Raw genomic sequence first — 24,700 nt, forward strand, 5'->3', positions numbered from 1 at the left:
TCTTTGCATTCTCCTCCATTTGTCTCCTGGCCTCACCCCGATATCCACATTGGTGAGTCACGTTGACTCCTTCACGCATTCAGGTTATCCTAGATAAGACGAACATGGTAGATGATTGGAAAATCTCGTTGGCCAAGATGAATTAGAAACTAATCTATTTAGCTTCCCGATTGCAAGACCAGAGAGGACGGAGGACATATCAAGTCGTTGCCTCGCTCTCGGTTCGGAACTCGGATGCGCCCTCTGCGTGCTCCAAAGGTCGAGGACTTACGTCCTTTAAACAGTGAAGCCGGTGACGCTATCCGATTGGAAACGGATTGGATGGAAAGATAACGGCAAGGTGCCGATGATATATATCCACGGGTAAGGTCGGACGCTTGACCAGTAGAATAGCTAAATCACATCTATAGACACGGGAGGAGCAGTTACGAATGTCCTGAAGCTCTGCGGATCCCGCCGTTAACCCCTCGGAGAGCGCATTGGCCAGTGTTTATTTTTTTGGCGAACGGTAGGCATCACGATTTTACGGTGATTCGTGTCAACGACACCCAGATGCAATGAGAGGGGAGTTCGTGAATTCCAATGAAAACGCAATGGCCGGTATGCACAAATACATTACAGATACTGCTTGACGGTTAGCCCGATGATCATGATGTTCGCTCATGCCTTGGGTACGCCTCCTGTCCCGTAGAGTTCTACGTGAACCCTACCCTCCTCGATGCCATATCCCTTCAGAACTCTCTCCATATCGACCATGAACGACACAGGGCCGCAGACGAAGTACTGTGTCCTCTTGTCGCTGACAAACAGGTCCTTCTCTCGATCAAGCTTTCCCAAATCCATGTCGCCAACGTGGTGGTAATGCACACCGTGCACGTCTTCCGGCGCGGGCTTCACGGTGTAGAACACCGTGTGAACATTGCTGTGTTCACGAACGATGTCCGATATATGATCTACGAAGGCGCGGACCTTCTGCGTGCGCGCAGCGTGAATCCACGAGATCGGGCGCAATGTGTGCTGCTCAGTGAGCGTACTGAGGATGGAGATAAGACTGGTAAGGCCGACGCCGGCAGAGATGAGAACGACGGGAGCGTCTGCAGGTCCTGCGGCGGGGTCAAAGTAGAAGTCACCGTAGGGATGAGAGATATCGATGACGTCGCCTTCCTGCTTATTTTCGTGCAGGATGTTGGAAACGTAGCCGGGGTGGGCTGCGGAGGCAGGGTTGGTCACGTCGACGCCGGATTCCTGGGTGATCGTGTCAGAGGGAGTACATCAAGCGCAAGAATAAATGGTACGTACCCGCTTAACGCTGATTCTGTAGTAATCCTTGCCAGGCGCATCGCTCAGCGAATATTGCCTCGCCTGCAAGGCCTTCAGGTCCGGTACCTCCACGTGCACCGAGATATACTGCCCCGGCAAGAATTTCGGAAGTTTACCGCCATCGACCGGTACAAGGTAGAACGACGTGATCTCGTCGCTCTCGCGCACTTTCCGCTGAATCCTGAACGGCCTCCAGTCTGTCCAGCCGTCCGCGGACTTGTGCAGCTGCGCCTCCCGGTTGATCATCAGCTTTGCGAGCTGCCAGTAGGCGGCTGCCCAAGCGTCATGGATGGCGGGCGTAAAGGCATCACCAAGAAAATTCTTCATCTCTGCGAGGAGGTACGTGCCCACGATGTCGTATTGCTCGGGGCGAATGTAGAAAGATGCATGCTTGTTGCAGATGAGCTCGACTGTTGGGCCGAGCGCACCGAGATTGTCGATGTTGGAAGCGTAGGCAAACAGCGCGTGAGCCAGAGCGCGGGGCTGATCCCCACTGATCTGGTGAGCGTTGTTGAATACGTTCTTCAGCTCCGGGTGCGCGTTGATCATGTTCTGGTAGAATCTAGTCGTAATGGTAGTGCCATGCTCGACGAGGATGGGCACTGTCGATTTGATGATCTGGACCTGCTCTGGAGTGAGAGACATAGTGTATCGTTGCGAATATTGTCGTCGAGGATACGAGAAAAGCACGCGGTATGACCAGGAAAAGAACTGGGTTCGTAATGTAGTCGAGGCGATCCCGAACTCTCCTTAAGTACCATCGGCGAGCCGGCAATAGTGTGCGCATACGTTGGTCAAGCACGTAGCCGATCCTCGTCACAGTGACATGAAACGTTCTAAGAGAAAAGTCCAAGGTTTAAGCGTTCAAAGGTTCACGGGCGAGAGCTGAGCTGGACTGCGAAGCGGGTCGCGCTTTGATGGAGTGCAGAAAACGCGGAACAAAACGGAAGTTCACATGTTGGCACGAACTGCTTTTTGACCGTAATGAAAAACTCGTATGATGTCTCCCGTGCGGATGCATCTGCAATTTGTCATCCATGTGACGGTCCATCGTGGACCCGTTTCCAAGCTGCCCATCCGTACGAAGACAAGCTCCGCCTTCTTTTCCGCAAGTCCAGATTGCGGATAAGCACACGCACCGGGCTGTATTCCTGACGAGGAGATGCAAATCCATCTCTATATGTCTGAGATGCAATCGAGACATCCAGCTTGTCGCAGTGCATCATCGATGCTTCAACAACGATTCGGAGCTATTCAGATTAAGTTAGCACCATGAAGGTGCGCTAAGCGAATGAACTCACTGGCAATGATAATTGACGGACGCCAGGAGCCTTCGCCTAAGGCCTGGGTTGCGGCTTTGAACCAGACAGCCGGCTCAAGGCCGAGCCTGGCACTCCTGCATCGCTAAATTATGATCATTCCTTTCTTCACACGAATCCGAGCGCTGTGCGAGAAAAACCCCAAGTATCTGCCGTGATCGAAGTGGCGAGACCCCATTCAAGTTTCTGGACCCGATCCGCAGATGATCTTGCTGGTGGCACCATACCAATCGTCCATTCTCTGGCATGCTCATGCTTGTCGCTCGACTTTTTTCGCGACATCGACAGGTTGCAACCCGTTATGAAAGACGAACATGGCTTCTCATACCTGAACATCGCGTCGATGATCGTTGAACCGGCGTTCCCATACGGGATTGTCAGCCTCATGTTTATGATCCTGTACAGAGCCCAGACCAGCGCGCCTAGCATATTCGTTTCGCTTCTTGTGCAAGTCGAGGTGAATGGTTTGAACGTGCCAACGACAGCGGGACATATCATGCCACTAGCGCATTACTGCCGAAGTCGTCATTTGGCGTGTCGCCGGAGCGGGCATCATCCATGACAACGTTCACGACGTCGGAGATGCTCTTCGCCCTCCGTTTCCCAGATGCAGATATTTACGCACAGCGGTCCTAATGGTAGGTCAACGCCCGCGCTTGAACGGCTGAAATCGGAGTTAGCACGCAATCCATCGAATGACGTAGTTGAAATTGTCTGAAACTACAGTTATCTGCACGGGATTGTACACATAACGGCATTCATAGGGCCAAGGAGTTTCCGATGATATGCATGTATCGCTCGCGCTCCTCCCAGAAAGGACTATGACTGGACGCTTCGAAGGTGACCCATTTCACGCGCGGAATTTCAGTGAAAAATGGCGCGCACACAAAGTCCTGGAAATAGTCCGCGCGTCCATTGATGACTAGAGTTTGCACCCGGATAGTATGCAGCTTGTCAATAATGGACCAATTCTTGAGCTCCCCTTGGTTCCTGCAGTGCACTCCGCTTCAGTATGCAAGTTGGGCTTTTTGAATCGTACACGGAGCACTGACATTGCATCGAACACAGTGGTATCCCCTGTGGGCGCCACGCCCTGCGCTAGTGAGTATCTGAACTCCTCCGGAAGTGGTTGCACCAGGCACCCATGTAATGAGAAGTAGTGCGTGGACGCCTGCATGAACAACGGGTGGGCAGGACCAGCGAGCCACGCCTCGCGCTCCACCTTTGAAAATTCAGCATGCAACATGGCATGCGACTTCCGCGTGAGCTTCTTCGACGGAGACGAATTGCTCAATACGAGATGTCTGAGGCCGGACGGCCGGCGGCGGATGACGAACTCCGCCGCTAACATGCCGCCCCACGAATGGCCAAGGAGGTCGAAGCCGTCCTGAACGCCCAGGAAGTTGAGAAGGTTGGTCAGCTCATCGAGGAAGAGGTCGAAGGTCCAGAACGAATTGGGCTTGTAGGGGAGGTGAGTGGAGCGCCCAGTCCCAAGTTGGTCGTAGAAGATCACCGGAATTCCGTCAATTTTGAAGAGGTCGGCGATGGGGATGAGGTAGTCGTGTGGGAGGCCGGGCCCGCCGTGCAGAACAACGAGCGGAGCACGCGTTCTGTTTGAGAGGTCTCCGAACAGCCTATACCACGTATGATGCGTGTCGCCTTCGACTTTGAAGGGTATAAGTCCTTCTTGATAAGTAGACCGGACGGCTGCCATCTTCTCACACGTGGGCGCAGAGAAAGCAGCTGTCAGGGCCTGCAATCTTAGCACCTCTCTTCCGAGGCTGCAGGACGTTATACGTACCTGTGAGCAAGCACTGGAATGCGTTGAAGAAGCCTGAGAGCCCTTTGGAATACAGTATACCCCTTAATGTTTAAGTGGAGATTACGGCGTCTTCTCGATGATCAATTCAGAGTCAATAAAACCCAGCTCTGGGATCAAAACGCGGTCTTCGAGGCTGAGTTGCTGCTGCCTATTCAAACAGCCTCTCCTTGCGCTATATTTGGCAAGAATCAGTAGATACTTATGTCACACTGCTTGCACCAGAACGTTTGCGAGCTGTAAGCTGGAAATTTCGTCGAGGAACATGGATGGCAGCTGCTATCAGCAGTAATACACTTTCTCATGCCTTCGCATCAATCAGTCGCGTGAAGTGGAAACGTCGACTGCATGCTTTTCATCTCAACAAAATCATGGTCACACGTGCTGACGTGCAATGCTGATCTGGAGATCTTCGCTGCAAGCATCAGCACTCAGTTTGAACACCACCGTTGACACGCTTGTCCTCTTGTAAAGAATATTGCTATCTGGTACCCAAGCGAACGAATGACATGGTAGGTAGATACCTTTCAATATGCAATATGAGAACTCCTTAAAGCTAATAGCTTGACGCGCGCAAACCGGTACGAACAATCATGATACCAGTAGATAGTACCAGAGAGAAAATGCAACGAAGAGCCTTCACACGCCACGGGGATTGGGCGTCGAGGCTATCGCCCTTGGATTCTAACACGGCCAAACAAACATCTTGCCTTGGGCCACATCAGACGCATCTCGATGCAATAGTGCCCATTCCTCACCTCCCGCTCTTTCGTGGCTAATATTCCGTGTGTCATGCGGCCCGAGGCCCGAGACGTCACAGGAGCATGACCTAAGAGAGAATGGGAAAGCCGAGAATGCGCACCGTGAGCAGCTGAGTAATTCCCGATACCGGAGTTGCCAGGGTAGAATATACACCAGAGCCGTCGCGGAAAGTGAAGAGCAAGAAAGACATTGCTCGGCACACTCCTCGTGAAGACATGGCCCCGAAGCCTCTCCGAGTGCTCGTAGTCGGTGGAACTGGCAACACCGGAAAGCATATCACGGAAGCCCTCCTAGTAAACGGCAAAGACTTTGTATGTTGTCATGCTCGCAAAATCACGCGATGTCATTTTGCTGAACAGGACTTTCGAATGTCGGAGGGTAGCGACCTTGACACGACCGTCCTCGCTTTCCAAGCGCGCCATCGAGAACCTCCGCGCCAAAGGGGCAGAAGTCCGCACAGGGGACTTTCGTTCAGATAGCATCGAGAAGTTGAAAGATGCGCTCTCTGGCGTGGACATTCTCATCAGCTCTGTGATCGCTTTTGCTATACTTGACCAGAAGCCACTCTTGGCCGCTGCGAAGGAGGTCGGAGTAAAGCGGGTCGTCCCTTGCGACTTTGCCACCCCAGGCAAACATGGCGTGCGGGAGCTGAACGACACGGTATGTCTTGTCAGCAGACCCCTTCAGCGGATTGCCAGCGTGCTAATGCGACCTTGCCTAGAAACTTGAGATCCATGATTACATCAAGCAACTCGGGCTCGGCTACACCTTCATCGACATCGGGTGGTGGATGCCGCTCACTCTTCCATCGTCGTTGCTTAGCTCGTTCAACTAAAAGATAATCGGCAAAGGTGACAAGAAAATGCTCGTTACAGATGTGACCCACATCGGTCCGTACGTTGCAAGGATCATCGCCGATGAGCGGACACTCAACCAGAGTGTCATTGTATGGGAGGACGAGGTCACGCTTCTAGACGTGAAGAGGCTCATGGAGAAGTATTCTCCAGACGGTGATGCGTCGAAGGATAAATGGACCTACGTGTGTCTCTCCCTTTCTATCAGCGAGACACGCGATTTATTTCTCATTTTTAGCTGACCTACGAAGAGCTTTCGCAGCGCGCTGCACAAGGAAAGGAGGAATACAAGCGAACTGGCAACCCGGAGGCACGCGTGTTGCAGGCGGCATCGGAATACATGATCAGCATCCACATCTTGGGCGAGGATTCGCTGGAGAATGCGAAGGCGCTCGGGTATCTCGATGCTCACGAATTATATCCCGACATCCATCCGACTTCATTGGAGGAGTTTGTCAAAGAGTTCTATAGTCAGAAGAGGCCCGCATCTGTATAGTCCAGAGAGTAGTGATTGTGAGTCACTGGAGAACATACCTATGGCATGCCAGTGAGAGATGTTGGAGAGAGCCGAGCAAAGTGCAAGAACAGAGTAATAGAACGTGCAGCTGCCCGCCATCTTTCCAACGGTCGACCGTCATTAAACATCGAACAGATGTCAATAGGCGTTGATCGCCTCTGGGCAGTAGGCATGCTTTCTGGAATATTGCAATAACTCAGAGTCTGGACGGCTACTGCGGGAACTCTATAGCGACCGTCACTTGCCAGAGTCTGAACATTGCAGGTATTAAAAATGCCTACAAGTTCTGCCTGAGTGTGCCGTGGAAGCGTGCATTGTATTGAAGAAGCAATGCGACTCTCAATCTTGCCGCTTTGGACCTTCACATTTCCGCCATGCATTAAGTTTTAACAAAGGCAACCAACTCCATTTTGAAGTCGTACGCCTGCACGAGAGAGCTCTTGCCGTGGGTGTCAATGGAACATTTGCATCCACGGTTGTAAATACTCGCCTGCCCCTGTTCTCCGAACAATACCGCCCTAAGAACTGTTCTTTAGTTATACGCTGTATCAGTAGCACGGCAGCCAATTTTCTGACCTGTATTTACTGTGAAGCTGACGCATTTGAGAACTACCGGCAGGCCAGGGCGATATGCTAGCTCTACGTCTTTGAGTTCGACATGTCCCTGTTGGAATATCAAGCCTAGCCAAAAAAAGTATTGACTTATATTCCTACTTATCGTCAGTATCTCCTTTTACATACTTATCGGGCATTAGCGCCCGTAAGACTTTTCACCCGCTTCGCTCGTTCTGCGGGCTTCAGTCCTTCTATCATCAAGGATCTGAAGCCCTGTGAGTACTCATACTGTCCCGCATGAAAGTAGCTTATGTACTGATGTACCGTAGTTGACTCTAGGTACATACTAATAGAGTCCTTCTATCATCAAGGATCTGAAGCCCTTTGACTCTAGCATCTGCCCTCCCTTCCACTCGTTTTCCATCCATCTACAGTCCCTTCTCCGGAGTGGTGGCATTTCCTTCCGATGGTAAATCAGCGTAATGAAGAATACGTTCAACGCAGTTGAAGTTCTGTTCATTCTGAGCGTATGTGAAGACAAGTTGAGCTGCATGACAGTTAATGTCCCGACATATCAATGCGATGCCATTAACGACATACAGAAGGTGAACGTGACTATAAGGAAAGCGACCTGTGAGCATCTGATTGCATCGAGACATGTGGAACATACTGCTCAAGGTGTACGAGATCACGATGCCAACCTTGCTAGGATTGATCGATTTACTATATCCGGCAGCGAACAAAGCCACTCCAAGGACGAGCAGATTCCCGAGCAGCAATCGAGTTGCCAACCCCTACCATTACTGGATGGAAATCACTATACTAGTAGTACGTTCAGGTTTTCAAGTCCAGAGCGGCATTTTTGGCCTTCTGCACGAAGTGACCCTAGTACTAAAAGATGAATCGCACAATCGGTGCTTGCGATACTACTGCACCTACTGACCTCGTCTCCAAAGGCCCGAACTGTGCTGAGTCCAACTAGTTGGCTTTTATGTGGAAGATTAAGTTGGCAACTAAATTTAAAGTTCAACGAGGCTCACTTGCACAATTGCTTCTTTTTCACTTTCCCAATTTGTGCAGCAAATTGCATACAATATCCAATAGTACCTATGTATCCCTTAGAAGCACAGCATGTTATAGATCTTGTCCAATGAAGGAATATTGTCGAGACATAAATAACGGGAAGTTTGACTTGATTCTACGTAGACGTTGTCCAATCCAAAACCGCAATGCACGCTAAGCACTAAGCACATCGCCAGCTGGACATTTTTATTAGTCTCCCATGGGCAGACGAGACAATTCCTTCAAACCTCCGCGGGAACGCTCCGGATACCCTTGTCTGACGTCTGCTTTCTATTGGGGGGTCCGTGTCGGGAGGGCGGCAAAAATTGAAGTCCGACATCACGTGTGACTACACACAAAGCACAACATTGTGTTGGATGCGTCGCAACGCGTCTGAGGCGCGCTCGGATGCGCTTTGCTTCTTCGCATCTGTGCCCGCTTACGTTGTCAATCCCTTAGCTGTACATTCTACTATGTCATCTAGCAAATCTCCAATAGACTCTGATAGTCTACAATATGATTGTGTTTCCAAAGAAAGTTCACAAAAGTTGAAAAGTATCCTCTGAGCACATAGATTCCATCTGTGCAGTGTGAGCAAACAGCCAGCTACCAATAATCCTGTAGAACATTGATAAATGAAGATTGCGAGCACTCATCGAGAAAAGGCTCGCAACCATGACAATGTGAAGACGAAAACTTAGCACACTATCCTGGTAGATACCGACAGCGTGCGTATCACAAAGGGATTGCGACGATTCTGCCCTGATCTAGATGGCAGTGGACGTGCGAAGTGGCGAAAGTATGCATGATGATGGGCCTTCATGCTCGTTTCTCTATGGAAAAATTTTGAAACCATCTGGATACGGAGCTGGGATACTGGCGCAATATTTCTGTCCTTTCGAGAGTGCGGGGGCAGAGTGAAGAGGTCAAACAGAAAGGAGCCGATTGTCCAACCGCATCTCTGGATCTCACCGAGTATGATATCCATGTGCGCAGCCCTAGTTGAATCCATGGGTTGTCGTAGAGGCTGAGTAGCTCCACCGCATGACAGACTAGCAGTGAGAACAGCGGCAGCAGCAGCAGACATGGCAGAAGAAGCAAGGGGGCTACACAATAAATGTAACTCTTGGAACGAACATTACACGCGATTACAAAGTCCGAAAAGCCTACTCCTAATAGATTTGCATCTCCGCTCGAAAAATCCGACCTCTCAAAAAGCAGACTAGTTTTTATTAGTGCAAGGCTGGCGCCCGCACTCCTCTCCTGGTACACGCTATCATCTCTGGTCGTGTCTGTTCTTAATTGCTGGGACCAGTCAATCCGACAACACCAAAAATTGGCTGTCAGCTAATGTGACGCGCAGATGTTAGCATTCGCCAGATCTCTGAAAGATCACTTTCTCAAGTTGCGTTACAGTATAATTCGTGATCACCTGCGTTGGCGTCGCCATTACAGTAACGATGCACTGCGACAAATTGCATGTATCTTTTGCATTTCGGGATATACATAGCCCGTCCTTAAGAACATAGCCCGGTGCGTTCGCTTACCCGAAATCTGGACTTGCGAAAAAGCGGGCTAGCGTATTCTCATGTGAACGAGCAAGAAGCGAGTCCACAATGACCGCTGATGACCGGCATGTGCGCGAAGCAGTGCTCGGAGATGTTGATGACGAGTTGCAGATGCGTTCAGTCGGGTAAAATCCTCAGCATGTGAGCTTCCGTTTTACTCCGCGTTTTCTATTGACTCCCTACAGGGTTGGCCTCGATCGAAGCCCGGCCCTCCGCTCCTGGTTCTATGTGCGGTTGTTCTTGCCATCTAGATGCTTCGCAGGTCCGCCCGCGCCCGGAACTCTGCAGTCCAGCTCGCCACCCCTGAACGTTTGGGCGTTTCTCTAATCGAAAATTTTCAGTCGTAACGAGGACCGCGTTCTTGACAAACATATGCGCGCGTTATGATTCGCTAGGCGATGGTACTTAAGGGGAATTTGGGATCGACTCGGTTACATCACGAAGTCAGTTGGTCGGGCTTACTATCGCTTTCCCTGGCTATCGAGAATCCTTCCGCTCATTTTCCTCGTATTCGGCACGGCAACATTTGCAGCAGTACACTATGTCTCTCACTCCAGAGCAGGTCCAGATCATCAAATCGACAGTGCCCATCCTCGTTGAGCATGGCACTACCATTACAACTCGATTCTACCAGAACATGCTCAATGCGCACCAGGAGCTGAAGAACGTATTCAATAACGCCCATCAGATCAGTGGGAATCAACCCCGCGCGCTGGCTCACGCGCTGTTCGCCTACGCCTCGAACATTGATAATCTCGGTGCACTCGGCCCAGCAGTCGAGCTCATCTGCAACAAGCATGCATCGCTCTACATCCGTCCCGAACAATACGACATCGTGGGCACGTACCTCCTCGCAGAGATGAATGATTTTCTTGGTGATGCCTTTACGCCCGCCATCCACGACGCTTGGGCAGCCGCCTACTGGCAGCTCGCAAAGCTGATGATCGATCGGGAGGCGCAGCTGTACAAGTCTGCGGACGGCTGGACAGACTGGAGGCCGTTCAGGATTCAGCAGAAAGTGCGCGAGAGCGAGGAGATCACGTCGTTCTACCTTGTACCGGTCGATGGCGGTAAACTTCCGAAATTCTTGCCGGGGCAGTATATCTCGGTGCAGATGGAGGTACCGGACTTGAAGACCTTGCAGGCGAGGCAATATTCGCTGAGCGATGCGCCTGGCAAGGATTACTACAGAATCAGTGTTAAGCGGGTACGTACCAGCCGTTTCTACATTTCATGCGCTTCCTCTGATACGCTCCCCCAGGAGACCGGCGTCGACATGGCCAACCGTGCCTCTATAGCCCACCCCGGCTACATCTCCAACATCCTGCATGATCATAAGCAGGAAGGCGACATCATTCGGGTCTCTCACCCCTACGGCGACTTCTACTTTGACCCCGCCGCAGGACCTGCAGACGCTCCCGTCGTTCTCATCTCTGGCGGCGTCGGCCTTACTTGTCTTACCTCCATCCTCAATACGCTCACCGAGCAGCACACATCGCGCCCGATCTCGTGGATCCATGCGGCGCGCACGCAGAAGGTCCGCGCATTCGTAGATCACATGTCGGACGTCGTCCGTGAAAACAGCAACGTTCACACGGTGTTCTACACCACGACGCCCGCTCCGGAAGACGTGCGGAGCATGCATTACCACCACGCGGGGCGCATGGATTTGGGAAAGCTTGATCGAGAGAAGGACCTGTTTGTCAGCGATAAGAGGACGCAGTACTTCGTCTGCGGCCCTGTGTCGTTCATGGTCGATATGGAGAGAGTGCTGAAGGGATATGGCATCGAGGAGGGTAGGGTTCACGTAGAACTATACGGGACAGGAGGCGTACCCAAGGCATGAGCGAACATCATGATCATCGGACTAACCTTCAAATAGTACCTGTAATGTATTTGTGCGTACCGGCCATGCCTGTATCATTAGAATGCACGATATCTCCTCTCATTGCATCTCGGTGTAATTGACGCGAATCGTAGTGATGCCTACGGTTCGTCAAAACCTGAACATTGGCCAGTGCGTTCTCCAAGACGTTAACGACAATATCCGCAGCGTAGCCGCCGCTTGCAGGTCTCATTCCACAACCAACGTCAATGATTAGTTGAGGTAGGTCATCGACCACTGGAGCACGCCGCTGAGTGCGTACCTCAGGGAGGCAAGTCCCGGCTAAAGAGCGAGACAACGACTTGGTACGTCGTTTCTGGTCTTGCAATCGGGAACCTACATAGATTAATCCCTAATTCGACTTACCAATCATCTCCCCCGTTCGTCCTTTTCTTCCATACGACAAAAACAGTCTTCTTCCAGTCCGTCAGGTGCAGAAACGTCCAACGTGACCTTGAGTGTCTCCATACTTGTTCTTATATGGAGAATATTGCAATGCAGGGAACGGATGATTTGGTAGATAGAAACTTTGCAATATGAGACGTCCTAAAGTCCACTCAGCTGTTGTTAGAATGTTAGAATGTTAGAATGTACTATATATTTTGATGCACGCAAACTGGGGAGAGTCGCACGCCACCGGCGGGATTGGGCGTCGCACCTCGGATTCTAACACAGCCAAACAAACGTCCTGCTTGGTTTGGGCCACAGACGCACCCAGGTCCCAAACACACTAATGCCCATTTCTCATCTCCAGCTCTTTCATGGATTATCAGACATTCCGTGTGTCATGAGGTCTTAGGCATCACCAGCAGCGTGACTGAGATCTGAGAAAGCAACCACACAGTGGGAAGGCCGAGGATGCACCTTTTGAGCAGCTGAGTAATTCCCGATCCCGGAGTTGCCATGGTCGAATATAAGCCAGAGCCTTCGCGAAAAACGGAGAGAGAAAAACCGATTGCTCAAAACACTACTCTTCATTGCTCAAACACATGGCTTCGAAGCCCCTCGTACTCGTAGTCGGTGGAACCGGCAACACCGGAAAGCATATCACGGAGGCCCTCCTGAACGGCAGAGATTTTGTATGTTGTCATGCTCGCGAAATTGCGCGATGCCATCTTGCTGAACAGGCCTTTCGTATGTCAGAGGGTGGCAGTGTTGACACGACCGTCCTCACTTTCCAAGCCCGCTCTTGAAAGCTTCCGCGCGAAAGGGGCTGAAATTCGCACAGGGGACTTTCGTTCGGATAGCGTCGAGAAGCTGAAGGAGGCGCTGTCTGGCGTGGACATCCTCATCAGCTCTATCAACGGCTTTGCCATACTTGATCAGAAGCCGCTCTTGGCCGCTGCAAAGGAGGTTGGAGTAAAGCGGGTCATCCCATGCGACTTTGCCACCCCAGGCAAACGTGGAGTGCGGGAGCTGAACGATACGGTATGTCTTGTCCGCAAGCTCCTTCAGCGGACTGCCAACATGCTAATGGGACTTTGCCTAGAAACTTGAGATCCATGATTACATCAAGCAACTAGGGCTCGGCTACACCTTCATCGACATCGGGTGGTGGACGCAGCTCACTCTTCCATCGCCGTTGCTTAGCTCGCTCAGCTACAAGATAATCGGTAAAGGTGACAAGAAACTGCTCGTTACGGACGTGACACACGTGGGTCCGTACGTTGCAAGGATCATCGCCGATGAGCGAACGCTCAACCACAGTGTCATCGTATGGGAGGACGAGGTGACGCTTCTAGACGTGAAGAGGCTCGTAGAGAAGTACTCTCCTGACGGAGAGGCGGCGAAGGACAAATGGACCTACGTGCGCACCTCTCTTTTGTTAACGAAACACGCGATTAATTTCTCGTTTTCAGCTGACCTACGAAGAGCTTTTGAAGCTCGCTGCGCAAGGAAGGGAGGAATACAAGCGGACTGGCAATCCGGAGGCACACGTCTTGCAGGCGTCATCGGAATATATGATCAGCATCCACATATTGGGCGAGGACTCGCTAGAAAATGCCAAGGCGCTCGGGTATCTTGATGTTCGTGAATTATATCCCGACATCCATCCGACTTCACTGGAGGAGTTTGCCCAAGAGTTCTATAGTCAGAAGAAGCCTGCATTTGTGTATTCCACAGAGTAGTAGTTGTGAGTCACGGGATTATATGGGTTGGCATGCCAGTGAGAGGCGTTGGAGAGAGCCGAGCAAAATGCAAGGAGAGAGTAATTAGTTGAACGTGCAGCTATCCGCCGTCGCGCGACCGAAGTAACTCAAGGTCGAACAGATGTCAATGGGCGTCGATTCTGGTATGATTTTCGACCACCAACAGGGCCCTTCGTTTGCAGCCAAGATTTGAATCCAACTCGGATCGCCGTTGACTTGTTATTGTAGATCATTGAGCGTCTTCGTACGACGTGCATCTGGAAGTGTCGCAGTGCAATCTGGACATTTCCCGCTTCATAGCTAACTTGATTAATAGCCTCAGGCTGATAACAAGGATTCTTCGACCCGCTAATTAATATGAAATGAGATCTGCGCATCTGTTGAAATATCTAGCAGGTGGAGTGAACCGATATATATCGTGAATCTATCGTTAATACATCAAGTCGACGAACCGGACCATCTAGAAACAGTACAGTAAGTCATGCACGCCAAATGAATCTCATCTCCATGATCACAAATCATTGATATCGGTATGACCCGCAGTGGGCACGTTTGCCCTGATTCGTACAATATCCTGTCTCGCAAGCCTCGCCTCATCGCAGAGAGAACGGAAGATCGAGTCTTCCTTGTCGTACAAATTGAGAGGCGTGTCGTATTCGACCACTTGACCCGCGTCCATCACCAGCACACGATCGTAGTAGACTGTTCGTTACAGATTGTCATATTCAGTCATGAAGGCGATAACGGAAACAGCTGCACGTACCGATAGTGTTGAGACGATGGGCGACGCACAACAAAGTCGAGGAGGAGAACTCTGTCTGTATCGTTTGCTGGATCTTGGCATCGTTCTGCAGGTCCACATTACTCGTCGCTTCGTCCTGCCGCCCGCATTATGTCAGACAGTGCTCATCGAGACATGTACAATGGCCTACCAGAACGATGATGCGACTATTCTTGACCAAAGCACGGGCCAGTGCGAGTAGCTGCTTCTCTCCAGCAGAGTAGTTGGATCCTGGGGGCAAAAACGGTCAGTCCAAATATCCGCTATCATCGGGCCTTGCACTTACCCTCGTCGTCAACAGTAGAGTCCAAGCTGAATTTGGCTTCGGCAACAGGATCGTGTTGACCGTCTCTGGGCAATAACCATGCTTTCTGGAGGATTGCTATCATCTCAGCGTCTGGACGACTACCTGCTGGATCTCTATAGCGATCGTTACTTTCCATGAGTCTGGATATCGCAAGTATAAGAATCGCCTACAAGTTCTGCCTGAGCGTGCCCCTGAAGAGTACATTGTCTTGAGGAACCAATGCCATGCGGCTTCTCAAAGTTGCCAGGCCGATATCGGAGATATTCACGCCATCGATCTCAATCTTGCCGCCCTGGACTTCCACAATTCTGCCATGCATTAAGTTGAAAAGAATGTAGCCAACTTCATACTCAGATACATACCGGAAGAGCGCCTGCATGAGAGAGCTCTTGCCTGCGTGACGAGGGTGTCAATGGAAGATTTACGTCCACGGAGGAGATACTCGCCTGCCCCTGTCCGCCCAACAATACCGACCTAAGAACTGTCTATGAGTTGTACGCTGTATCGGTAGCTGGAAAGCTGACCTTCTCGCCTGAATTTACTGTGAAACTGACGCGTTTGAGAACTACCGGCAACCCAGGGCGATATGCTAGCTCTACATCTTTGAATTCGACATGTCCCTTCTCCGGCCAAGAGGGCGGCGGGTCGTTCGGAGTGGTGGCATTCCCTTCCGATGGTAGATCAGCGTAGTGAAGGATACGTTCAACACAGTTGAAGTTCTGCTCATTCTGAGCGTACGTGGAGACAAGTTGAGCTGTAGGACATGTCAATCTCTCGAAATATCAATGAGATACAATATGAATGACGTACAGAAGGTAGATGTAACTAGAAGGAAGCGACCTGTGAGCATCTGTTTTCATCGAGACATGTGGAACTTACTGCTCAAGGTGTACGAGATCACCACGCCCACTTTGCTAGGATTGATGGATTTACTATATCCGGCAGCGAACAGAGCGATTCCAAGGACGAGCAGATTCCCGAGCAGGTCCAATCGAGTTGCCAACCATTGCTGGATGGCAATGACCATATAATACGCTCGGTTTTCCAAGTCCAGACCCTTTTCGGTCTTCCGCACGAAGTGGCTCTAGAGACGGGTGAGTCGCACGATCATCCATGCGATACTGCAACTGCTGACCTCCTCTCCAAAGGCTCGAACTGTGCTGAGTCCAGTTAACGTTTCTGTGGAAGACCAAGTTAGCAACTGGATTCAAGCTTTCTGAAGCTCGCACGCACCTGCATAGGCGGCATACAACCATGATCGAAGGATGGAGTCCAATCGCTTCGTTTCCACCGAGCTTCGGCGATAGTACAGCGCAGAGAGGTAGTACGCGATCGTCAGCGGCACGAACATGATGCCTAGGTAGGGGAACGTGTAGAATACAAGAAACACCGTTCCAACGACAGAACTGCGTGTGCCAACGTTTGAAAATGATAGTCAGTTGAGCGGATTGTTACGCACCTTAGTGAGGACATGAACTACATGCATATTATGGTCAACGCTTCAGTTTGAGTGCAGCGTAATTAGGTATGTTACCTGGTACGTTGTCATGGATAGTTCTGCATCGATGGTATCTTGGTCCTTCGACAGGCGTGACAGGATGCGACCTAGAGAGTGTTCAATATAGCATTCAACAAAGGAGGTTGATCATACCCATTGGCGTAGTGTCAAAGAATGACACGGGTGAGTGCAGCACGCTATTCCATGCCTTCTCGAACATCCGCAGGCCAGCGTACAAACTCGCTAGGCTATGCGATTGTGAATGACGGGTGTCAGAGAAATAGCCGATCATCATACTCACGTAATAGCAAAGCTGAGGAAGAAAGAAAATAGCGCATTGGCTACCCCGAGGGTCGCATATGTGGCCATATAATCAGACTGAGTGAAACCCGCGACACTTTCAGCCGTCCAAAATCCCAACATAATGTTGTTGGCAACTGTGAATGTATTAAAACCATAGCGCGAATCGGTTCAAGACTGCTGAAACTCATACCTGACGCCCCCTGCGTGAGGCACAGCAAAGTCCCAATCAAAGGCAACCAAAATACCCCTCCGGCATACCGGAAGTAAGTGTTATACGTCTTCCAAGACACGGCTCCTGTCAAGCGCTCCTCCACCTGCATTAGGCCGGGTCCGTCGTCTTTCTTCCCCTTGCCGCTATACGCAGTGAGAGAATGCGCTGCTTGAACACCAACATCGTCTTCTTCTTCAATCTTATCCAAATTCCCATACTCCTCCATCATACGGGCGAATCTCGTACTGCTTTTCATCAAGTCCTATGCAACCAGTCCTCATGAGCCTTTTAGACCAATCCAGTCGACATCTAACACTTACACTGAAAGTCCCCTGCTCAACGATCGCGCCGTTGTCCATGATATAGATGTAATCCGTCTTGACAACAAGGTGCAGTGCATGCGTCAGCAGCACACGAGTCTTCAATCCCAGCGGACCATTCATGAAGCAATCCTCTAGTATTCGCTTGCCGGTGTGGGCGTCGACAGCGCTCAGCGCGTCATCCATGAGCACAATATCCGCGCCAGAATATGCAGCTCGTGCCAATGACACGCGGGCCTGAGAATATCAGTCTGGATACTGGCTTTTCTACCAGTCAAATGACGCTCACTTTCTGACCTCCTGATAGCATGGTTCGACGTGAGCATGTCATGTGGAGCGCGGTCAGATTGAGCTTACCACTTAAGTTGATTCCTCTCTCTCCTATCTCGGTGTTTTCACCTTGAGGGAGCATTTCGAGATCGCGCTCGAGACAGCAGGCTCTCACCACCTCTCGGAATCTAAACAGGGATCGAGACAAATGGATACACATTCATCACGCCGAGGGACAGGTTGCGGTCTCACCTCTGGTCATCATTTGGCTGGCCAAAGGTGATGTTCTGCCGAAGACTGGCATTTATGATCCACGGAGTCTGAGGAACATACGCTATCTGCGAAGAGAACGTGGCCTATCGGTAGAGCGTGAGCAGCAAATAGCACGTCAAGCAGCACGCGCGACACCTACATGACCGCTAACTCTCCGCATCTCACCGATCAGCGCTTGCAGCAGAGAGCTCTGCGAACGTAAGGGTTCAGAGGATAGAAAGAGGACGAACTAACGCCGTTATCAGGTTATACCTTGCCAGACCCGATAGGTCCCAATACGGCAACAAAAGATCCTCTTGGGACTTTGAAGTTGAAGTCTTTCAACTCGAAGGGCTTCTCGTTCTTCTCCCCATCCTCAGCAGCGCTGGCTGAGCCTTCCTGAGGAGCCTGGCCGAGCTCGCCCTTATTATCACGCGGATTCTTCTTGCGCTTTCCCAGACAACGAGATCGACGCTCGGTTTTTTTTGGGGGAGGAGGGCGCTCAGGACGTCTCTTCCATGCATTCGCATTCAAGTCTGAGATCTTCTCTTCCGCAGGCTTGTGCGCTGTGTCCCAGGTAAAGTCGCCCTCGACATCTATGGCGTACTTATTAGACGGTTCGATCGTGTACGGCTCGATGAGCTCCTCTGCTAGGAGAAATTTGGAGATACGCTTTAAGGCAACGACGGAGTCCGTGGCATGTGCGAGGACCATCGGTAGGGTTATCAGCGGCATCCGAATGATCTGTAAGGATGTGAGGGTCTGATGGGTGGACCCAATGAACGCGATGATGCCGACGTACGTTGAAAAACTGCAGCGACGTGAAGATGATCGAGACGTTCAAAGTGTGGCCGCTCAGAGCATACGTGATCTACGGTTGTGGCAAATGGTAGCATGTTCAACCCATCAGCATATGAGACTCCACTTACGAATGAGAGGACAGCAGCCAGGACTGGTATCATCGTCACCACACTTATCAGGCTGGCTAGGGCGAGACTACGAGCGATGTACGGATGAGCTGACCAGGCAAGGACGGAGGTTGATGAAATCATACCCCATCAACCGCACCCGATGTACTTCCTTCTGCCGAATAGTAGAGACCTCGTGTGCGAAAAAGCCCTCCCATGAAAAGAACTTGATGAGCCGAATGCCTGATAGAACCTATGACCACGACAATCACGTCAATGCAAAACATAATAAATTCTGAGAATAAGGAGGACCTCGCTGATGGTCCGCACGCGCTTGTCCGTCAGCACAACACCCATGCTACGCTGCTTAAACAAGGCAAACACGCAAATCAACTCGGCTGGGAGGCCGAGGATCATGACCTGTATAAATTCCAGTGAGCGTGAAAACACGGTGCATCAAAATGTATCCACGTACACCGACGCCGACGAGTCCAGAATAACCCAGCTATTCACGGAGATAATCTAAGCTGCGTCAAATATCCCCTCCGGAGAGTCTACTCACAGTCTTTAACAGGAGTGCTACTCCAATAATGATCTGTAAAGGAGCAATCCAAAGACTATTGTGAGGCGGCTCAAATTAGCTGAGAACAGACGACGTATCCATACACCACTTACTTGTGAGCATAGTACGTGTTCTTCTCCAATCGGGTTGCATCTGTAGAGATCATGGTCGTTATCTTGCCCACGCTATGTTCCAGCCGCGCTCTAGCGCTGAGGCGTAGAGACTTCCTGAAAATGGTGCCAATAATCTAAAGAAACATTAAATGAAGTAGAAGCCACGTCATTCAGAACTTACACTCGTGCGCATGAGCATTCCGACCTCCATCGATTCTGATGCCAGTCAGAATGTTGTGAGACATCGAAGGAAAATCAAACATCAAACACTTACTCAGCGAGTAGTGACACGTCATCTGCACGTCGAGCGAGGTATCAGTACGAATCGTACACGATGAGAGAATGCATTACCAGACTGGAGGCCTCTGATTACGATGGTGTTCAACAGACCGATCATGGTAGATGAAGGCGAACTTACCTTGCATGACAAATAGCGCGAACGCAAGTCCAATTCCATATCCGATGCCCTTGGGTTTGTCGATCACTACACGCTCGGATTCAGGGAGCTTCCAGTAGATATACACGTCTTCGAGCCATGTCAGAATCACTTGGTTCACGAGCGGGCTTGTAGTGTTTAGCATGGCTAACAAGTAGGTGATGAGCGAGCTTTTACGTATGTATGGCAGCGAACACTCAATGACATACTTCCGATGAGAGTCAAAAAGCCAGCTGTCCACCAAAGACTGAAGTACGCGTTGTGCAGTGCTTTGAGCAGCGACTCATCGTACTTGTGACCTGTATCAGATGTTTCCGTTCCTTGCGACAACTCCTCGATAGGGGTGGTGTTTGCTTCGACATCTACGTCTTTCTTCTCATCAATGACCGGTTCCGTATCGGAAATACTCTTCTCGTCTTCAACCGTGACAATTCGTGTCGACTGTTCAGAAATAGGTCTATCGTTCTTGTTCGTTTCTGCTTGGCGTAGAAACCGGGGGCGTTTATCCGGGGAACATCGCGCATAAAATTCTCGTTCCACGACATCTGTGAGGGCGTCTGTGAGTCGTTCAGGAGGAAGTTGCCATAGGTCTGGTCGTGTAGACTTCAGCAACACATCAAGCCAATTCATTAAGAGAGGATGCTTACCATCCTTCTGCAATGGACGCGAGAAGCCCACTTTCAAAAATGGACCGAGCCAGCCGAAGAGCAGTCTGGAAATCCACCTGTCGCAAATGGTAAGCATATCATTGGTGCGATCACACTATCTAATCCCGCGCCGCTCGGCAGGGTGATATTAGGCTGCCCAGAGAATGTAGGATCTGCTCTGCACTCGCTGCACGGACGGTGTTGAAACACATGAAAGTTGAGATATACACTCACGAAGCTTCTCCTATTGGAACTTCCTTACCCTCGCCAAACCCAGGCGGCGCAGGACGAGGATGCAATGGGTTCCACATGGTCTTGGTCACCTACAAACGACGGAGGGAAAAGCACGTCGTGGATCGAGGCTAACTTAAAGGCCTGGCATATGTGTTGCGGAAGAGTCAATTCGCGTCTCCACTGGCGCGATTGGCACGGCACCGCAACGTGCGGCCGCGTAGACCAACGGCTTGATTTGATATGACGCTCACGTACACGCTGCAGCTTGGGAGCATCCTCGGTTCCAGATTGCGGGTCCCAATCTGGAAAACAGTCGCACATGCTATTTGACCCCTGTGGGAGAGCGCCTCCGGAGCGAGTGTCACGCTCGCATGATGTCTGCCCCGGTCAACTCATATCGATCGTACACTGATGCGATGAGACGATTGTTGTGCAAAGTGAATCACTTTGTGGATTGGACAGCACTCTCTCTGGTCCAACCAAATCCAAGTGATATCAGCAGTCTGCACCGTACGACATGCATGCATGCATGAGAAATGAGAACCGGACATTACCGCGGCGAGCATAGCCGCGGCTGCGAAAACACCATGCACCCACCTTGTCAGTTGAATTACATCACGCCTTCCGATCCTCCGGCCGGAGTCAGTCATCAAAGCGTAGTAATACGTGACTCCAAACGAATTCCCACTATGCGTCACGCAGCTGCCAAAGGCGACCCGCCTTCGTGTGCGTGTCCTATGGCTGATGTCTAGTTGCAATAATTTCAGGTTTCTTGGGTGGGTGCGGAAGAGATCTGAGCACATGCAAGTTGCTGCATTTCAACAAGGCGGGGGAACTATCATGAGACACTTTGACATACGTACTCTTCAAACCGCTATGTCTGATTCAGTGTTTGGATAATGCGAGCCCGAGGATCTCCCATTTGATCTGACGTGGAACACCGTCGCAAAGCAGCACAATGCCCCGTAACCATATGAACATATCGGTGTACCTGGCGTCAGCGATAAGTAGCACTTGAACCCCAACGAAGTGGCTCACAACTGGCAGTCGTTGGACTCTCAATATCGAGCGCTGAGCCCACGACTACTGGAGGCTCTCTTTCTGCCTGACGCTCGACCCAATCGCATATCCAGAGGAGCAGCTGGTCAATAAATGATAATGCATGACTAGAAGAGCGCGGAGTTGTTGCATCAAATAATGGATATTGCATGCTGCGAAATCCATTGTGTAACAACCAGTCTGTGAGACCGGCGCCGTGAAGCCTTAGGGTCCAACAATCGAGAACGAATCGCGAAAGCGAATGGGCAGCTGTAAGTTCAAATCAAGAGGACGCTGACTGTATGTCACATTGGTTAACGCTTCCGTCATCCAGGCGGCTTTGGGTAGATCAGTATCTTCATAAAGAACCAGGAATCACAAGAGCAGACAAGCAAAAGCATAGCACAGACACCGCTGGTTTACGCGACCTTGACGCCTCCCCATGCTACCTTCTGACCTCCATTCCGGGGAGCAGACGCAGCCGGTGTCGCTGGCTCGTTCGTTCCGTTCACTGCAGGCTTCTGCGCAACAGGCTTCGGTGGAACAGGAAGTGGGCTGTTGCGGAGCGTATCAAAAACGCGCTGCGCGTGTTCAGTGTTCCGGATAAACCATCCCGCAAAGCGCCGTCCAACGGTCGACTCGGCGATGTGGACCATGTTCTACCGACACTGTCAGGAATGCAACGATCGCAGCATGAGAAAGCATCCCTTACCTCGTCGATCACGAAATCCAAGTCGCTCGTAGAGATCATCTGGCCATCCAGCAGGCCCTTCTCGTTCTCGACTCGGCTCACGCTCCGACTCGCCTGCTTCATAACCATCATCTGCTGTACCATCTCCTCCTCGTCCGCGTCGAGGAAGTTGGCGAGTTTCTTCGCATCCAACGATGTGTACAGCTTCAGGAAGCTGCGCAAAGTCGGCACCGGCGCCTGTGCGCGTACCTCGGATAGGAACAGCGCGAGGTGTCGCTGCGCCGGCTCTACCGGGGAATCCTCGACGTAGGCCGCGAGCAGTTCGGGGTCCTCGTACGGCGGTGGGTTCGCTGAGATGAACTTGGGGCATGCATAAAGGAACAGCTCCTCGAAGGCCGGAATGCCTTCCTCGCTACGGATGGGAACCAAATAATTCATTTCGTTACTGAACGCTGAGCGTGGATGGATACTCACCCCCGAGACATCTTCGAGAACTGCTCGCCGTACCGCTCCTTGACGATGTTCGAAATGTTGTCATCCAATCGCATCGGCGAAAGCGCGTTGCAGATCGCGAAGAGAGCATACATCCGGTCGGCAGTTTTGTTGATCTGTAAGCAGGGAGTGTCATTCAAGCCATCGGAAACGCGCATCATCCGCAACGAACCTGGTCATACTGATAGCTCCGAGTGTGATATTGCCGCATGCGGAGGATGAAGTTCAGGATCGAGACGAACGCGCGGATCGCGTCGGGGTATCGTCGCAGCATAATGTAGCAGAAGCCAACGTAGTAGTAGGTCGTGACATGACATGCGGTTACACGCGTAAAGGGCGACTGCAAAACATTAGGGCACAAGTTGATTTCAGTCTGTAGGATAATCATACCTTTTGGTTCAGCTCCACGTTCTCCATCACCTTCAAAGCCAATGTGAAGTCTCCGAGAAGACTGTGCACGCGCAGCAGACCGATGATGCTGAAGTAGCCGAGCATGCGGTACAATGGGCGAACGCCGTATTCACCGACGATCTCTCTGCAGGCGATATAAGTGGTCAGCTATGGAATATGAAACCTACGACGCACGCAATCTCCTCTGCCGATTTGCCCTCCTGCTGAGCAACGATGTGCTCGTTGATTTTGGACTTTTGTATGAGAGAGTACAGCACGTTCAGCACACTGTACGAGCTCCATACTTGGCTCGCATCTGCGAGCAACATACGCTCTTCCTCCGTCCGAGACTTGACCTTTGAGCGCCATACACAGAACGACTGATACTGATAGATGAACTCGTCAACGATGTCCCACAGCCACTGTTCGGGCAGCTCTAGTGGGACTGGGCCGTCGGAGTCTATATAGCGCAATGTGAGGTGGCTGCAGGAGACGCGTTCCAAATCGCGCACTTAGAAGGTAGTTGAACAGCTCGCAGCTGTTCTCGTACGAGTGGAAGCGGTCGTCGATGTCGGGTTGCAGACGCGAGTAGACATGCCGATAGTAGAGCTCCCGGTATAGGATGAGAAAGATCGGGTCTGTAAATGCGTCTATCAGTGAGCTCCTAGACTGACGGAGGACAGGTCAAACCCACTGTCGTTCACTAACGGCGCAATCACCTCTGCCTCAGGCCACTCCGTCTTTGAGTAGAACTTCTCTGTGAGGCGGTTCCAACCGCTTTCATATGCAGCAGTGATCTCCGCGAGATTGTTATCCAGCACCGCTTGATAGAAATGCACGATGAACTGCTTGGAGTGAGCATATCACTAGACGAGATAGCCAGACCACTTACGCGTTTCACTACGTCAGGGATCTGTGCGAATGCTGCCTGCTGTACCATCTGCTGCTGCACGGCGAGCAGAGTCCCCTCGTCAATCCTTGGTTGCGCTGCATTCTAGGTCACCGTAAATTCCCTCCATATGTTCACGTTTACTGACCGTCATCATACATCTGCCCATAGTTGCCGATTGCGAGATTGAGATCCACATCTTGCAGGTCCTCGTCGAGTTCGGCCTCCCAAAGAGCTTTACGTTGTTGAGACATATTCTGATTGAATGCAAAGATAGAGAGACTCCGCACAAAAACAAAGCGCCCACTCGAATTGAAAAGGTAACCACGTGACCGAGCCGTTGAAGACATTTTTTTCATCCCTTAAATCTTTTACGTTCCGTGTACTGAGCCGCATTCGTTGCAACAAAGTGGTTGGCAATAATAAATCTGCTCTCTACCGACAGTGCAAAGGATCGTAACTCGCCTACACGCGCACATACACCGTTGGTCTATGACAGACTGAAGTAGTAAGTGTCGAGTGCTTGGCCCACCTCGATATATGCGTC

The 24,700-nt window shown here is 51.1% G+C and overlaps 8 protein-coding genes across 8 annotated transcripts; 3 read left to right on the forward strand and 5 right to left on the reverse strand.

The window, feature by feature from the left end:
• Nucleotides 1-323: 323 nt before the first annotated feature.
• LAESUDRAFT_814485 (globin-like protein) lies at nt 324-2,393 on the reverse strand. The gene is made up of 2 exons (XM_040914587.1): nt 1,300-2,393; nt 324-1,245 (listed from the first exon to the last, which is right to left on the reverse strand). The coding sequence occupies exons 1-2, from the start codon at nt 1,963-1,965 to the stop codon at nt 661-663; spliced, it is 1,251 nt and encodes a 416-aa protein (XP_040761341.1). The 5' UTR covers nt 1,966-2,393; the 3' UTR covers nt 324-660.
• Nucleotides 2,394-3,336: 943 nt separating this feature from the next.
• Nucleotides 3,337-4,537, reverse strand: LAESUDRAFT_744499 (proline-specific peptidase). Its single transcript, XM_040911316.1, has 3 exons — nt 4,441-4,537; nt 3,692-4,382; nt 3,337-3,629 (listed from the first exon to the last, which is right to left on the reverse strand). Exons 2-3 carry the CDS (start codon nt 4,351-4,353, stop codon nt 3,398-3,400), a joined length of 894 nt encoding a protein of 297 aa, XP_040761342.1. The 5' UTR covers nt 4,354-4,382; nt 4,441-4,537; the 3' UTR covers nt 3,337-3,397.
• Nucleotides 4,538-5,435: 898 nt separating this feature from the next.
• On the forward strand, nt 5,436-6,744 carry LAESUDRAFT_728876 (NAD(P)-binding protein; the record flags this gene model as incomplete). The annotated part of the gene is made up of 5 exons (XM_040909532.1): nt 5,436-5,535; nt 5,603-5,880; nt 5,942-6,045; nt 6,127-6,259; nt 6,313-6,744. The coding sequence occupies 5 exons, from the start codon at nt 5,436-5,438 to the stop codon at nt 6,568-6,570; spliced, it is 873 nt and encodes a 290-aa protein (XP_040761343.1). The 3' UTR covers nt 6,571-6,744.
• A 1,939-nt stretch (nt 6,745-8,683) lies between these two features.
• On the reverse strand, nt 8,684-9,290 carry LAESUDRAFT_728877 (uncharacterized protein). Its single transcript, XM_040909533.1, has one exon. The coding sequence runs from the start codon at nt 9,218-9,220 to the stop codon at nt 8,906-8,908; it is 315 nt and encodes a 104-aa protein (XP_040761344.1). The 5' UTR covers nt 9,221-9,290; the 3' UTR covers nt 8,684-8,905.
• A 986-nt stretch (nt 9,291-10,276) lies between these two features.
• LAESUDRAFT_728880 (globin-like protein) lies at nt 10,277-11,752 on the forward strand. Its single transcript, XM_040909534.1, has 2 exons — nt 10,277-10,983; nt 11,038-11,752. The coding sequence occupies exons 1-2, from the start codon at nt 10,318-10,320 to the stop codon at nt 11,620-11,622; spliced, it is 1,251 nt and encodes a 416-aa protein (XP_040761345.1). The 5' UTR covers nt 10,277-10,317; the 3' UTR covers nt 11,623-11,752.
• A 636-nt stretch (nt 11,753-12,388) lies between these two features.
• LAESUDRAFT_683429 (NAD(P)-binding protein) lies at nt 12,389-14,022 on the forward strand. Its single transcript, XM_040905824.1, has 4 exons — nt 12,389-12,740; nt 12,805-13,089; nt 13,151-13,468; nt 13,521-14,022. Exons 1-4 carry the CDS (start codon nt 12,651-12,653, stop codon nt 13,788-13,790), a joined length of 963 nt encoding a protein of 320 aa, XP_040761346.1. The 5' UTR covers nt 12,389-12,650; the 3' UTR covers nt 13,791-14,022.
• A 160-nt stretch (nt 14,023-14,182) lies between these two features.
• On the reverse strand, nt 14,183-21,034 carry LAESUDRAFT_744502 (multidrug resistance-associated ABC transporter). The gene is made up of 37 exons (XM_040911317.1): nt 20,654-21,034; nt 20,420-20,496; nt 19,982-20,362; nt 19,755-19,919; nt 19,688-19,701; nt 19,611-19,632; nt 19,518-19,552; nt 19,337-19,470; nt 19,224-19,278; nt 19,137-19,166; nt 18,974-19,081; nt 18,808-18,914; nt 18,683-18,749; nt 18,556-18,624; nt 18,027-18,497; nt 17,914-17,964; nt 17,754-17,857; nt 17,589-17,689; nt 17,521-17,531; nt 17,232-17,468; nt 16,891-17,173; nt 16,699-16,834; nt 16,551-16,645; nt 16,434-16,504; nt 16,359-16,375; nt 16,133-16,305; nt 16,035-16,078; nt 15,779-15,983; nt 15,710-15,724; nt 15,424-15,653; nt 15,346-15,373; nt 15,262-15,292; nt 15,070-15,207; nt 14,879-15,012; nt 14,744-14,823; nt 14,575-14,689; nt 14,183-14,513 (listed from the first exon to the last, which is right to left on the reverse strand). The coding sequence occupies exons 1-37, from the start codon at nt 20,728-20,730 to the stop codon at nt 14,323-14,325; spliced, it is 4,302 nt and encodes a 1,433-aa protein (XP_040761347.1). The 5' UTR covers nt 20,731-21,034; the 3' UTR covers nt 14,183-14,322.
• Nucleotides 21,035-21,905: 871 nt separating this feature from the next.
• On the reverse strand, nt 21,906-24,439 carry LAESUDRAFT_704243 (eukaryotic translation initiation factor 3 subunit 6). Its single transcript, XM_040906542.1, has 10 exons — nt 24,302-24,439; nt 24,157-24,251; nt 23,959-24,109; nt 23,777-23,902; nt 23,460-23,724; nt 23,265-23,409; nt 23,047-23,214; nt 22,857-22,990; nt 22,404-22,794; nt 21,906-22,350 (listed from the first exon to the last, which is right to left on the reverse strand). The coding sequence occupies exons 1-10, from the start codon at nt 24,405-24,407 to the stop codon at nt 22,111-22,113; spliced, it is 1,821 nt and encodes a 606-aa protein (XP_040761348.1). The 5' UTR covers nt 24,408-24,439; the 3' UTR covers nt 21,906-22,110.
• Nucleotides 24,440-24,700: the final 261 nt, after the last annotated feature.

This window comes from Laetiporus sulphureus (genome assembly GCF_001632365.1).
Source record: "Laetiporus sulphureus 93-53 unplaced genomic scaffold LAESUscaffold_38, whole genome shotgun sequence".
Classification (NCBI taxonomy): domain Eukaryota; kingdom Fungi; phylum Basidiomycota; class Agaricomycetes; order Polyporales; family Laetiporaceae; genus Laetiporus; species Laetiporus sulphureus.

Coding starts and splice junctions, on each gene's coding strand:
- LAESUDRAFT_814485 (XM_040914587.1), bottom strand. CDS start 1,965: ATGTCTCTCACTCCAGAGCAGGTCCAGATCATCAAATCGACAGTGCCC. Junction 1,246..1,299: donor ACAGAATCAGCGTTAAGCGG/GTACGTACCATT, acceptor ACGATCACCCAG/GAATCCGGCGTCGACGTGAC.
- LAESUDRAFT_744499 (XM_040911316.1), bottom strand. CDS start 4,353: ATGGCAGCCGTCCGGTCTACTTATCAAGAAGGACTTATACCCTTCAAA. Junction 3,630..3,691: donor ACCACTGTGTTCGATGCAAT/GTCAGTGCTCCG, acceptor AGTGCACTGCAG/GAACCAAGGGGAGCTCAAGA.
- LAESUDRAFT_728877 (XM_040909533.1), bottom strand. CDS start 9,220: ATGGATTCAACTAGGGCTGCGCACATGGATATCATACTCGGTGAGATC.
- LAESUDRAFT_728880 (XM_040909534.1), top strand. CDS start 10,318: ATGTCTCTCACTCCAGAGCAGGTCCAGATCATCAAATCGACAGTGCCC. Junction 10,984..11,037: donor ACAGAATCAGTGTTAAGCGG/GTACGTACCAGC, acceptor ACGCTCCCCCAG/GAGACCGGCGTCGACATGGC.
- LAESUDRAFT_683429 (XM_040905824.1), top strand. CDS start 12,651: ATGGCTTCGAAGCCCCTCGTACTCGTAGTCGGTGGAACCGGCAACACC. Junction 12,741..12,804: donor TCCTGAACGGCAGAGATTTT/GTATGTTGTCAT, acceptor TTCGTATGTCAG/AGGGTGGCAGTGTTGACACG. Junction 13,469..13,520: donor CGAAGGACAAATGGACCTAC/GTGCGCACCTCT, acceptor TCTCGTTTTCAG/CTGACCTACGAAGAGCTTTT.
- LAESUDRAFT_744502 (XM_040911317.1), bottom strand. CDS start 20,730: ATGTGGAACCCATTGCATCCTCGTCCTGCGCCGCCTGGGTTTGGCGAG. Junction 19,471..19,517: donor GAATGCTCATGCGCACGAGT/GTAAGTTCTGAA, acceptor ATGTTTCTTTAG/ATTATTGGCACCATTTTCAG. Junction 18,625..18,682: donor TGGCTGCTGTCCTCTCATTC/GTAAGTGGAGTC, acceptor CCACAACCGTAG/ATCACGTATGCTCTGAGCGG.
- LAESUDRAFT_704243 (XM_040906542.1), bottom strand. CDS start 24,407: ATGTCTCAACAACGTAAAGCTCTTTGGGAGGCCGAACTCGACGAGGAC. Junction 24,110..24,156: donor TCCCTGACGTAGTGAAACGC/GTAAGTGGTCTG, acceptor CACTCCAAGCAG/TTCATCGTGCATTTCTATCA. Junction 22,991..23,046: donor GGAGCTATCAGTATGACCAG/GTTCGTTGCGGA, acceptor CCCTGCTTACAG/ATCAACAAAACTGCCGACCG.